We start from the raw sequence: 14,326 nt of genomic DNA on the forward strand, positions 1-14,326 counted from the left end.
TGTTGTGGTGCTTCCTGAGTTGCAGAATTCCAAAAGGATCTTGTGCAGTTCTTTGGAAATATATCTAAAATTGTAGATCTATGTGAAGTAATGAAGTCTCTTTTAATTTTTGATGCACTCTTTAAATATTTTCTTGTGACATGTAGATTCTCAGTTAAAAAAAGTATTTTTATTGAACTTTTAGTATAACCAACAATAACAGTGTACGAAAAACAATCGTACTAATCCCAGGCACTGCTGCGAGCGAGCTTTACAGGAGTACATGACAAAGACTGTGAACATGGAGTACCCTGGTCCCGTAGCAGCGACAAGACAATTTCCCCCGATCAGCTCCCGTGGCATCCTGCTTTCCCCATACACTTCCAGAGTTGTAAGATCAGTCATACAAACTAGGTCCCAAGGTCCGGCCACACCAATCACACCTCCTTTTGTCCCTGGTTTTGAACCTAGATCTTCACAAACTTCTCAGACATTTTGTCAGTTTTGGCATTTAATTTCCATTTTTGTTGTTTGATTTTCTCCTTTGCTTTTGTAACTCACCAATTTCTATCTTTAGCTTCTTCATCCTTTCCTTGATTCATGGGACCCTTACGATTAAGATAAGTGAATGTCCTTGGTATTTATTTAGGCAAGCCTTCGGTAAGATAGTTGTAGAACTCGTCTATGTTTGCTGGGAGAGCTCTTGATGCAGTACGTGTCAAATACTGAAAAGTTTTCTTTATGCTACTGCGTTTAAGAGCATTTGTTTGGGACAATTTCTTTTGAATATGTTTTGCTTGGGACATGGAAGTAGATGATGTGATAGTCATTCAAGATTTACGGAAAGTGTGTTGTTATTTTGATGAGTCATATTGTGATGAAGATTGCACCCGAGAAGTCCACCTGTGCGGGTTGAGTCTAACACAAATTGCAATGAGATGGAAGAGGGTTTTCGAAGTAGAGAGTGATTTGTGGAGCAGTCGTGAGAGGGTGGGGTGAATGTGGGTGAAAGAGTAGTTTATGCCTTTTTTATTTTGATGATCACTGGTATTATGGAATTTTAGAGGGTGGTCCAGTTAGAGTTTGAACTATTCGTAAACGCCTGAAAGAAGGCAACAAATGTGAGGCTTGAGAAAGTCTGAGTAGAAAGCAGTAAAATGAGTGTTGTAGTTAGGACTAGGGCAAGGCAAGGGGGATGGTGGTGGTTAAGTGTATAGATGTAGGGGGTGGGTGAGTAATTGGGTTGACTGGGTGGGGGTTAAGTGTATAGATGTAGAGGGTGGGTGAGTGATTGGGTTGACTGGGTGAAGATGGGTAATTTAGGGTATCAGGAGGAGGAGAGTGAGGTAAGTGTGGCATATAGTGGGATCTGATTGACATGTCTGTTACTTGTCAGAGAAGGGAGTTGGGGTTGTTTGGGAAGATGGGAGTAAGCAAGATTCGGTGGTGGTACACAGCATAAGTGGAGTGGCGGGTGAGTGATGGAGGGAGAGCGAAAGCTTGGTGAGTAGAAGGACGAGGTGCAAAAGGAGGCACATATAGGAGGAACAAATAGAACACTGGAGGACCATATCAGTTAGTGTGGTGTGAAGATGACTCCATTTGGAACAGATTGTTTTGAGTAAAGTTCCAGCATGCATGTACGTTGTGACGTAATCTGTAGTTTAGTATGGCATGCAACTTAATTCTGTTGGTAGTTGTTAAAAACCATATATTCTTGTAGTCAGAGATTTGTACTTGTGTGTGTTTATTTCAGTCTCTGCCTGCAGGGTGCATGTGGTATTCTTTTGAATTTGAATGCTGTTTAAAGTTCTAGTGGCCACAAAGCTCCCTAATATGAGTCACTTGTGATTATGGTGCTGCTCCTTGTTCTTTGTGTTTTAGTTCATATTTCTGGTGTGTTGGTGGCTCACTCAGCTACTAGGTCATTTAAGGACTGTGTATGTATGTGTTGGTATTTGTAGTGCATGAACATAGCTTGAGAGGAGAAGAGCGGTCAACAAAGGGCATGGCCCACGGGAAGATATAGTTATTGGGGGAAGGTCAAGTGTAGACTGTCAATTCGACATAATGCACTTTGGAGAGGTATGCCTTCAGCGTTTTCCTGAATTGTTGGAGAGTTGGTGCTAATATGATGTTGATGGGTATATTGGTCCAAATCCTGCAAGTATGAACAGTAAACCTTGACCTTTGTTTTTTTTTTCTGTCTTGCAATGTTTTGTCTACATACATAGAATATCCTGGCTGCTGGTCTTGCATAGTCCTCCAGACATGGCTAGTTTGTGTACCAGGTAGGCTGGAGGGCTTTATAAGTAATGCAGCTTGTCTTAAAGATGATTCGGGCTTGAAAGGGAGAACCCTTCAAGGTCTTTTAATGTGGGGATGTTGTGGTGGAATTTTCCTTGGTGAGGTATACTGCTGCCTGGAGGATACCTTCCAGGGGTGTTAGGGTAGTATTGGGGAGACCACTGAGTAGGTCATTACTTCTGTGCAGATGGAAGAGGACTAAGGCTTGCACAGTTCTGAAGTTGTCGTCCAGGTGAAACAGCTTAATTTTCTTCAATAGGAAAATTTGGATCCTAGCTGTCTTGGTCTTCTTAGCAATGTGTTGTTCGAATGAGACATCTATGTCAAGGGTGATTTCCAGATATTTTGCATGGTCTGTCAGCTATGGGGGTGAAACCTGCTAGGGTTAAGTTGGGAAGCTTGGTCTGAATCTGGGATTTCTTTGGTGGTTAGGAAGCGGAAGGAATATGGACGTTTTGATGTTTAACTTCAGGAAGTTAGTTGACACCCAATATTGGATGTGTTCAGGATAGGATTTGAATTTCTCTCTGTCGTTTCGAGAGAATATTTTTCGGTAGATTTGGTTGCTGCTTACTGATGGATCTTGTTGTTGCAAGAATGGATCCAAGATTTTCCATGTAGGGAGTAAAGACGATTGGAGAAAGGATGGAACCCTGGGTTACTCTGCATAAGATTGGGTTTGTCCATGATCTTGTGGAACCTTTTTACATTAGTTGGCGCGGGTTAATGAGATATAATGTGAATTATTTTAAGACAGTGTTTTTAAATCCCGTACGTGTTTTAACAGTGTCATCGGAGCTAAATAGTAGACTGTTCTGTAGGCTGCAGAGAGTTCACACAGGATCAGGTGGCAGGGGTTGCTCCAGTCACTAAGAGTTAACCTTCAGTTACTTTCAGAGTGACTCTCAAAGTTTTATTGTGGTCTAAAGAGCGATTGGTAGTCCTGTTGAATATTGTTCTTGTTGATGTACTCCTGTAGTTTAGTTGCGACTGCTTTCTCAGTAATTTTCCCTATGAATGGAAGGCATTTAATAGGGTGGACGTTTGTGATGTGGGCTTAGGTCCACGGATCATTTGTCTTGCATGAAAAGGATCTGACCTGCATTAAGGGCGTATGGTAATTGTCCTTGGCTTAGAGAGGCATTAACAATATGGAGGATAGCTGTGAGGGCCTGTCCTTGAAGCAGTTTGATGATGTAAGAAAAAAGGGCATCCGCTTTGTAGGAGATTGCCTTGAGAGAGTTCAGGATATTGGAGAGGTCAGTGTGCGAGACTGGATTGAAAGAGGTCCAGTTGGTGGTAAGGCAATGAGAAATGGCTGGAAGTGAAAGAACATGGAAATGGTTATGATGTTGGATATTATATTGTTGATATTCTCATTGAAAAAGAGGTTAATTGCATCAAATCTGTCGACTAAAGCAGGACTGTGGGTCCTGGCCAATGATCGCTGCAGTATTTGACAACCTTGAAGAGGTCTTTGCTTCTTTTAGTTAACTCGTTGGTGGTGGTCTTGTAGTAGGACTCTTTAGCTATGATGATGTGGGATTGTCTATTAGAATGGCGTGTTTTGAGTTGAGTGAGGTCATCCAGGAGCTTTGATCTTCTCCATTTCTTTTCCTCGTTTCGATAGTAGCATAACGTAACATGTGTATTTGTAAAGCGCACGTTCACCCAAGGCTATCTTGGCACTGAATAACAGATGTTTATTGTTACCCAACTCAGTGGTACTAATTTTGTCGACCTCAGAAGGATGAAAGGCTGAGTGGACCCACCGGGATTTGAGAGCATTAGTACACTAACCCACCATACCCAGTTAGTAGGATTATCTTTAAATTTGAGTGTACCAGGGTGCCGAGAGCTTTGACTTGGTGGGTCGCATTTTCAGTGGAGCCTAGTGCTTGACACAAGTTCTCACTGTGGTATTGTTGATATTGAAAAGAGACTTGACGTCTGTGGCGGGCTTTACGTTTTCTTAGCTGGTTCTTCTTGGATTTTTTCCAGATGGATGTCTTTTATCACCGGATTATTTAATTTGCTTATTGATTTTCAGATTTCATTATTAAGACATCATGTCTCTCACTCTGGTGATGCAGAAGTTCAGCTGCCGGGTCATTTAGCGTTCATTTTCTTTGCCTCTTGATTTCAAGATTTTGTGAATTAGTCATCTTATGTGTCACTTTGGAGCAGTGGAAATCCACTACCAGAAGTAAAGATAGTCTTTTTTTAAAAATCTGTTCTAATGCGATAGGTGGTTCTGACAGTAAGGGTCCAGCAAAGGGGATTGAGGATTACTAAACTAGAGGGTCTAAAATGTCACTCCCAGTTGGCAATTGCTGACCCCAGGCTGCACTCTAGGGACGCCATAGTAGTGAGTCTGTGATGTGAGTCCAGAGGAGAGGATGTTTAGCCTAAAATGAGTATTGAACCACAATATATAGGGTCTATGAGGTAAGCGCATCTTTGCGTTAGGTCATTCCAGGGGTTACTAATCTGACAACTGTATAGCGTCTTTGGGATAAACACAGAGGCAATGTTAGTCCAAGCAACGTTGGGTATTCACTCGTAGTATAGGTTTTAAAGGGTGAGGTCAGTGGAGGGAAATGGCTTTAAAGAGTTAGGTCAGTGGTGGGAAATTGTAGTTCACAGTAACAGGAGACAATATTGGACTGAGTGTTATACTCTTGGAAAGTTGTGGTACGTTTTTTTTTTGGATAATCAAATTTGTATTTTCTTGTGGAAGGACAAAAAACTCAGACATCATATACAACAATCCGATTGAACTTGCATCTTAATGACATATCATGGATTCAATGACAATCAATAGCAAGACCCCCATCCCCCCCCTTAGCCTCCCATTCCCCCTACCCGTACTCTCCCCCCTAGAATAAGCCCCCTAACCATTTCCCCCACACCTTGCGAAACTTTTTGGAGCATCCCCGTGCAGCATACGACGTTTGTTCTTGTGCGGCACACCAGTCCACGCCCCTTCTCCATTTAGCACATTTGGGTGGATCCATCTGCTTCCAGGAAGCTGTGATATCCCTTTTAGCCACTACCAGAGCAGTAGTTAGAAAATATTTTTCATTGCGGGAGCCATCCAAACCATCCGTTATCCCCAGCAGAGCCATTTTGGGGTCATTGGGGACCTCCCACCCCAGGACCTCTGTTAATTCAAGTTCAATCTCACCCCAGTAACTCCCCAAGCGCGGGCAATTCCAGTCCACATGGAAGAAGTCCGCCGGGTCAACCCCACAGCGGGCGCATGAAGCATCCGGGGAAAGGCCTGCACGATAGAGGCGCGCCGGGGTCAGGTAGGCGGCATGCAGGTAATAAAACTGGATGAGCCGCAATCTAGCCGATGCGGTTATCGTCCTGGGGGCCATAAGTGCGTCCCTCCAGTCAGCTTCATCCAATGGGCCCACCCAGGTCTCCCAGCGCTGCCTCAGTCCATCCCAGTCCACCGGGGTGTTATTAACCAGGGAGCGATAGATACGGGAGATTCCTCCTTTCCCAAGGCACCCCAACATCACCTGAGCCTCAGGGGGGCTGTGGTCGGGAATCCGTGAATCCAGAGGGACGTGAGTCTGGACCGCATGGCGCAGCTGGAGGTATTTATAGAATTGCGAAGGGTGCAACGAGAATCGACCCTGAAGCTCCTGAAAGGAACACATGCGGCTTCCCCGCCACAAGTCACCCAACCGAGAGATCCCAAGAAGGTCCCATGCTAGAAACCCCTCCAACCCCGCTACCTCAAGCAGCCAAGTACCATGCCAAAGTGGTGTGACTAGGGTCAGTGTCCTCGACCAGCGGGTATGCCATAGGGCGGGACGCCACGCCAAGAAGGGGGCCCGCATAACATCCGAGAGCGACAAAGGGATCATCGCCCCGTAGAGCATGTTTTGAATGGAGGAGAACCCCACGATCTGTAACTCTAACCTATAGGCCGGATCGTCCCACCTGCCTGAGAACCAATCATGAATCACCAGAAGCCGAGTTGCAAGATGGTACAAATAAAGGTTGGTCATGCTCAGGCCTCCGTTATATGAGGGAATCCGGCAATGGTCCAGGGCCAGACGGGGCCTACCGCCACCCCAGAGGAACTTAGTCGCAATCTTGTCCATATCCCGGAACCAGGAGCGGGGGAAGGAGCAAGGCGTGTTCTGCAGCATGTATAGGAGCTTGGGGAGTATCATCATCTTGTAGAGTGCTATCCTCCCCAATGGGTTCAGCGGGAGCGACTGCCACTTCACCAGGTCCGATCTGGTCCTATTAACCACAGGAGCCACGTTGAGGGCCCAGCAGAGCTCCGGAAGAAGGGTGATCCAGATCCCCAAATATTTAAAGGAGAGTCTCCGGAAGGGAATATCAGACTGCCAATCGAAACACTCCCTAGATGGGTGCAACGGGACCAGGACAGATGTTTTGGGGTTCAGGTGAAGACCGGATGCCTGACCGAAACGGCGAAGAATCTGGCGAACACGAGGGCCCGAAACAGCCGGATCTGAGATATAAAGAAGGACGTCGTCCGCGTACAGGGCGATCTTATCCGGGACCATACCTGGCCAATCCCACCCACGGAGAACAGGGTCCGATCGGACCAGAACGGCCAGAGGCTCCATCGCCAGGGCGAAGAGGAGGGGCGAGAGCGGGCAGCCCTACCGCGTTCCCCGCCCTATGGAAAACGTGTGAGAGAGAGCTCCATTCACCAACACTCGGGCTCGCGGCGCCGCGTACAGGACACGGACCATGGCACAAAACTGGGGACCGAAACCATGCGCTTCAAGACATGTGGTACGTTTTTTAGAGGATCAAATGGGAGGGTAGTGGGAAGGACAGAATTTCCAGGACCTCAAAAAGACACCATTATTCTCTTGGGAGCGAATCAGCCTGTGGTTATAAAATATGTCCAGTGTCCTGAAACTCTTGCTGGCTAGAAGCTCATATACAGAGTATTCCCTCGTTAAAGAAGTCGAGATTGTCTGTTCGTGACATACCTTAGTATTTTCCAGCGTATAGTCTTAATTTAAGTATGTACCTAAGAAGGTTGTTAATGTCCTACAGTTTTCTGTCACGGGGAAAACAATGCCTTTGGATATCTGACTGGGGTCAGTTTGATTAAACATGAGATGGATGAAAAACTAACTTGATCTCGGTGATATTAGTTTTTTCCCAACCACTGGCATGTGCATTTTAATAATCTCGAAGGAGTTTTACTGGCAACGTATGTGTCTAATGAAAGCACCCAGCCTAACTCCTTAGCCTTTGCTATTCTCAGAAGACAAGACTTGGTAACAAATCTATAGCTCTCAAGGAAGTGTCTTCTTCCTCCAGGCTTGAATAATGTGCATTCAAAGGTTTATTTGAGTTTTTTTTGGCTTTGAAACACCGTGCATCACACCATCCCCTTCAGATTTCTTTTGATGTGGGGCATACTGTTCACTATAAGCGGGCCGAGCCAACACTTGGTTAGTATCCCCTTCTCAAAAAGATCCAGCAGCTGAGTGTTACATTGCAAGAGTTTGCACACTGTGCTGTTGCTCCATCATCATCTGTGCATGGCGACCTGTTTTAAAGGCAGTGGTTGTGTTTTGTTTGCATACTGATCTGAAGAAAATTGTCTTTTGTCTTTAGGAGGCCCTGATGATAACTTAATTGAAGGTGGTGGAGCAAAGTTTGTCTGCAAGCCTGGTGCCAGAAATATCACAATCATCTTTCATCCCTTACTCAGGTAAGGTGTGACACTGGTTTGTTATGTATTCTATTATTAGACAGCCCCTTTTCAGTCCAACGTTTGTTAAAACCTAATTTTTGCCACTGAAATAATTTTACCAACCTTGAGTAATTTATTTAGTCCTAGAGAACTATTTGCTGTTATTTCTGTATCAAATGTAAGCAGATGTCAGCAGCCACCTAGACGTATGCAAATTGATATATTTATTTATTACTGTGGCCATTTTTTGTAAATTGTTCGGAAATTAGGCAGAAATATTATTGTTGGAATTCAATGTGTGTTCTTTTTGTCATTTGACTCAAATGGGAGCAATGTGGGTATGGGAGTCCATCCGGAATCTTGGCTGGATCTTTAACTCTGCCCATCTGCTGCACTAATAAATATTGTTTTGCAAATCCAGATTATTTATTGTTACCCTTCATGACCAACACATATTTCAAATCGCACTAGATCACCGCAAACTGTGTTGCTGTGTTCCCTGCTGAAGATGTGTATGGTGCTACCTTAGTATTTCTAACTTATTCTTTAATGTCATTAAGAAAAGGTAATGGTAAATGTATTAGTGTGCTGTATTCATATTATGGTTTGAAGTTCTAATTAAAGAAATTCAAGAAATGATTATTTGTATCATATCATCTCGAAGGAATAAATTCCGTAATATGAAGGATCCACTACAAAAGTAGCACTGGTTTGTAGATGTCATATATAACCCCCATTGACCTTGAACAGATGCTGAGAATGCAAAATAATTGAATCAATCTGCCAGTAGCTTGCACATTAGATTAGAAAGTGGCATGAAATAAATTAAAGCAGCAAGAACTTTTTATTTTTTGTTTCAAATCTTTTTATTGAACATCTTCAGAAATATAAAAAGACAAAGACTGCTTTATCATCAGTTAGAGGATGACGCGTGACAAATGCAGAAGCAATAAAGTCTGTGAATACCCCACCTTGTCCCAAGCAGTAGCATAAAACAAGCATCAAACCATATTCAAGGAGTGCAGCGAAATGGGAAACTACCCTCCGCCCATCCAACCACTTGGAGGTAGTCAACTTTGGGGGGGAACATATTGCTTAATGGCAGGGATAACCTGGGGTCTCAGAGTCAATAGGAAGATGAGAGGCCAACAATCGGGGGATATGAGGCTCGGAGCCACGGGCTCAGCCCGGGAGATTTCCAGGAGGTCATTGCTTGGTGGGCTCTGGTCTTTGTAGTGTGTAGTGGTTCGAAGGGGAAAATGGAAGACAACGGCCTCTATGTTGCAGGATCCCCTATCACCTTAGTCAAAGATGTGGAGTACTTTCAAGTACAGGGGGTGTAAAACATAAAAGAATTCGGTGTAGATACACTGTGAATTAATGGTTGCCAACAAGCTGAAATGTTATGAGTTATCGGCGAAAAGATTCACCTACTGGGTACGACCTCTGAATGGTATCGTTGCTACTTTTTGTGAGTTTGTAATCGTATGGCTAAGGGCTCACCTACCAGAGTGAAAAAGGAAATGGGAAACGTGACACACCTGCCTAGTGCTGCTCTCGAGTTTCATGGGGTCCATGCATTGGCCATTAAGCCTGAAAATTGCAATAGGGAATGAGTGTGGTGTCATGATTTTATCAATTATCACTGGGCCGAGTTGTATTGGACTGCCCTGAGAAATTCCCAACTAACCCGATCAAACGCCTCCTCAGCGTACGAAGGAACGAGAAGAGTAGCTATGTGACATCTTTGTGATTTTTCGACCAAGTGTACAAGTTGTCTGAGGTTATCTGCTCCTTGGTGGTTACAAATAAAGCCCACCTGGTCAGGGTCTATCAAGTCTGGTAGGGGGCTTGCCAATTGCGGCACCAGAATTTTGATGAAGAGTTTTGTGTTGGTTTTTAGGAGGGCAGTGGAGCAGTAGGACGCACAGTTAGTTGAGGTTTTTCCTAGCAGCTTTGCACATAGACAGCTTTACGCTTGTGGTTTGGATACAGGAATTAAACAGTGCAGTCAGCTGTTCCTTTAAAAGTGAGAAGAACGCTTTATAGAAGTCCACCAAGACACCGTCTGGCCCCTGGATTTACCCAATGGCATCTACATTAGGGCTTTGTGAGTTTCTTCAGGTTCTACAGGGGCTTCTAGCAGCTCACTTTGGGGGGGGGGAACTAGGTATCCAATCACAATTTTGCAGGTAAGCTAGGATATCAGTAGAGCATTTGTCTATCCGCCTTTAAAGAGATTGGTAGAAGTCATGAAAAGCCTGTTGTTTCGCTGTCTCTTTTATTGTCCCCTTATCAACATGAGTTATAGCCTAATGTATGTTTTGGCTCTGTGCAGACACATTTTAAGCGGTCGAAATGTGCTTGCCTTACCTCCCTTGTCATAAAAGCACTGTCTCAGAGCTAGCAGTGATCTTCTACCATTAGTCTGTGCTATTTAAGTTCACCCCTTAAGATGTCCAGTTTTCTTTGATTCTGTTTGGAAGGGAATTGTTTGTTTAACTGTTCAAGAGCTCTGATTGCAGACTTGAGGTTTTTCTCAAGAAGGCGTGCGTATCTGGCCCTCTCTATCTCAGTCGTAACGATGGAGTCGCTGACAGTAGGTATGAAAGCATCCCAGGGCGTTAAAGGTGTTATATCCAGTTGCGAAATATGTACCAATAATATTTACTAACGTTTTCCATAGTTGCCATGATTACTGGGTTCCTCAGAATGTGTGGTTTCAGTCGCCAGCATGGAGGTCTTCATGGTATCTGGCGCCCATGCCACCAAGTGAGTTCCAGATGTATATGGTCTGAGATAGAAATGTCAGCTTTTCTGGTAACACAGAAGCAGTGTGTTATAAACATAATTCTAGAACCTGAGGAATGGATGTGCAAGTAAAAGGAATAATCTCGGAGATCTGGGTGTGACACCAAGCATCAACTAGGCCCAGTTCAGTGATCTCCCTTTTAAGGAGGACTGACATTGCCCCTGTCACTTTGATATGTGTTTTGGTGATTGGGTCGTGGGACAAATAAAATCTGCATCCAAAATAATATCCCCTTAGGTGTCTCTCAATTGCTCTTTCAGTAGGCCAGTAGGGTATGTAGAAAGGAGCCTTGTGCAACATTTGGCGCATCAAGATTTAGCATCATCAGCATGTTCCAGTTCTCTGGATCTTGAGTTTAAGATGGACTTCTTCATCTCTAGCTACTGGCTGCTGGTTTTGCCCTATATGGGGCATGCAAGGTTTGAAGTTGCCCGGCGTTTTGTTCGTAGAGGAAGGTCCAGTATTGAAGGGGGTATTCCGGGTAACACATGCAAGTTTGGTCTTTTTTTATGCAAATTAGTTTCTTGTAGAAAGATGATATCAGAGTCATGATGCAAGACATACCTCCAAATCTGTTGTCATTTATTTGGAGTGGTAAGCCCACCTACATTAAACAAAATGAGTTTGATTGAGTGTATAACATCCATTTTTGTGTATAGATGAGGTTAATGGAATGTGGCTTAGTATGTGTTGATTTTGGGTGTGTCAAATCTTCCAGTGCCCCACCCACCACCCATCCTCTTCCCTCCTCCCAAGGTAAACTCCAGACATATTAATGAAGCAAAATAAGATTAGTAAATCAACCCAGGTGCCCACAGGGTCAAGCCTAAAATCCCCTTCCATGGTAAGTAGGAGCCTGTCCCAAGTGAACCAGCAAGAGGGGCGACAATCAAAGGTGAGTGGCGGTGCGTCCATTGGGGGCGTTGGGGCGTTGCCCCACTAAGCTGGAACAGCCCCAACGCCCCCAATGGACGCAAACTCCTGCAAGGGCATTTACGTTCCAATCCAGCCTGAAAGTCCTTTTCAGTTTCACTGAGTGCGCGTCGCAGTCTGTGGGTGTGTGTGGGGGCGGGGCTGCCGCTGACGTGGAAATAGCGGCGCGCAGCAGTCCAGCAGACAGCAGTGCGCAATGCGCATGTCAAGTTTTGGGCTCTATTCTGGAATCCTGGCCCGAACATGCGCACACGTGTGAGTGTGGCACTTAGAAACTTTGACTACTACAGTGGTGACTGGGACCCGAGGGTGCGTCTCATAACGCAGCCCCCCGGGTCTCATTATGGGCAGGGACTAACCCTGCTCTTAAGCCAATCCTGGCGCTGCTGGCACAGTGGCGCTGGTAATGCAGCGCCAGGGTTGGCTGAGTCTATTCACCGCGGTCCGCGCAGCGCGCGCAGTGCAGCAGTCGAGGGAGTCATGGTGCGCCGTACGTATGGTATGGCCAATCACACTGCGGCAATGTGAAGCCATGCAGTAGTGATTGTCCATTTCAGTCTCTCTCTACGCTGTCGGCGCACCACGTCACCGCGCCAGTGCCTGCTGCCTGCCACACGACACACACGAGACGACACACACGAGGTGTGAGGAGTCACGGTCAGAGAGAGTCACGAGTCGGAGCGAGCACGACGAGCAGACGAGACACAGTGCAGAAGCCAGCAGCGAGTTTTGACTCTAGTATGTATCATTCACTATAATGTGGAGGCTTAAGTATTTTGTAATGTGTACACTGTACAGTACACCGTCACCGAGCCCTTCGACTGAGGCCCAGTCCCTTACACATAAGAACCCCTCTCTCTCCTCACTTACCCAGCACTCTAGCCAGCCGGCGGTCCATGCTCTGGCCTAAAAATGCTTTCTTCATACACCGGACTGCCCCAGCCCCTCCCGTCACAGCACGAAGATCCCTCCTTGCACCCAGGTTCGACTGTACAGTTCCAAGACAATTCCCCTCCTCACCCCGGCCCCCACCTCCACTCTTCAACTTATTCTCAATTAGGATCCAGGAATGTGCTCTTAAAAGTGCAGTCCACACCCTAGCAACAGGCAAAATAACAGCACCCTCGGTGAGCCCAGGCCAGGCAGGGCCAGTCCCTGCTCTGAGGTGCCTCCGGTAGGAGGTATCGACCAACTCATAGGCACGAGGGCTCCCATTTGGGGTATTTTTGCTTCATTCTGTTATCTTACACACTAGTCCCAATTTAAATTGAAAAAATACACCCAAAAGTAGTTATCTACAAGTGTTTCTATCCTCCAAAATACCTCTACCGAAAAATCTGACACTATCTTTTTCGGGCTGAAAATGCAATTTTTTTAAATGATTAGTTACTTTCCATCCTAAATATCAGAGCTTCCTTTCCATTTCTATACCCTTTCGTCATTTTGACAGAATGAAATAAATCTGACTAACATAAAACCCTGCCCCCGGGCTCCGGGACAAGAGAACGGGGGTGTACGACTGCGACTCACCCTTTGGGGCAGACCTAGGGCAGATGGAGGGGTGGATGAGGCCCCCTTCCCACCTCCAGTGGTGGTCGGACAGGGGCCTGTGTGTGTGGCACAAGGCTTATTAGGAAGAAGTGCGCTGCTAGCGTGGAGGAGTACAGACGGCACAGCGAGAGAGCATAACATCACACAACACACACTAAGTAGTATAACAGAAAGCTAATAAAATACGAGGAATGCTCCCAATCCTGCTGTCAAGTACGAAGCGAGGGGATGCGCCCAAGAGAAGGGGAGAGCAAACAGAGACAGATGGAGGGAAAGGGCGCAGAAAAAGACGTGGGAGGAAGAGTATAATGAACCGCAAGAGGGAGAGAAGAGAACGGGGGAGGCAAAGGGGAGACAGGAAGTGAAAACAATAGTGACAACAGAGAAAAAGGGGACAACGGAGTAGAGATAAAAAAGGATGTAGAAAGGAATGGTGAAGCGGGGGGGGCAAAAGTAGAGACAGGGGAGAGAAACGAGCGTATGAAGTGCAAAGGTGAGAGACTACAAGACAGAGAGGGGTGAGATGGGGTAGGACAAGGTCAATAAGATGAAGAGGAAGAGGAAGGAAGAAAGCAATTACGAGGGAGTAGAATGAGGAGCACGCGAGAGGAAGAGAGAAGAGATGCGAAGAGAGGGAAATGTTCTTATAGATGTAAATGCAGAGATGAGAGGAAGTGTGAACGAGCGAGGAAGGAAAGGGGCAAGGAATAAAATAAATAGAGAAGGAGGTGAGAAAAAAAATGGAAATACGATGGAACGGAGGGAAACTGGAAAGGAAGGGAGTAAGAAAATAAGGCAAGAAAGGAGAAGGGCAGAGAGAAGCAAACAAAGATCAGAGGAAGGGCTCAAAGAAAGTAAAGTAAAAAGTGGACAGGGGGAGCTTGATGGCGAGAAAGCTGGAAATTTGCTTGAAAATGCACCATTTTTCCACTCTTTTTTCAAAATTTTCTCAGGGGGAAACCCCCTCCCCCCCCCCCTCCCCCCCTTAGGTTGCTCTGGCTCGCTCGCTAGGCTCGCTCGCTATGCTATGCTGA

General features: G+C 45.6%; 1 protein-coding gene across 1 annotated transcript in view; it reads left to right on the forward strand.

The window, feature by feature from the left end:
* EXOC4 (exocyst complex component 4) overlaps positions 1 to 14,326 on the forward strand; it is a 1,933,985-nt gene that overhangs the window by 954,388 nt on the left and 965,271 nt on the right. The window contains exon 10 of the mRNA XM_085653593.1: positions 7,918 to 8,014. Within this exon, the coding sequence (XP_085509719.1) occupies positions 7,918 to 8,014 (97 nt within the window). The remainder of the gene's footprint in view (positions 1 to 7,917; positions 8,015 to 14,326) is intronic.

Source organism: Triturus cristatus, chromosome 4_1 (assembly GCF_964204655.1).
Source record: "Triturus cristatus chromosome 4_1, aTriCri1.1, whole genome shotgun sequence".
NCBI classification, from domain to species: Eukaryota; Metazoa; Chordata; class Amphibia; order Caudata; family Salamandridae; genus Triturus; species Triturus cristatus.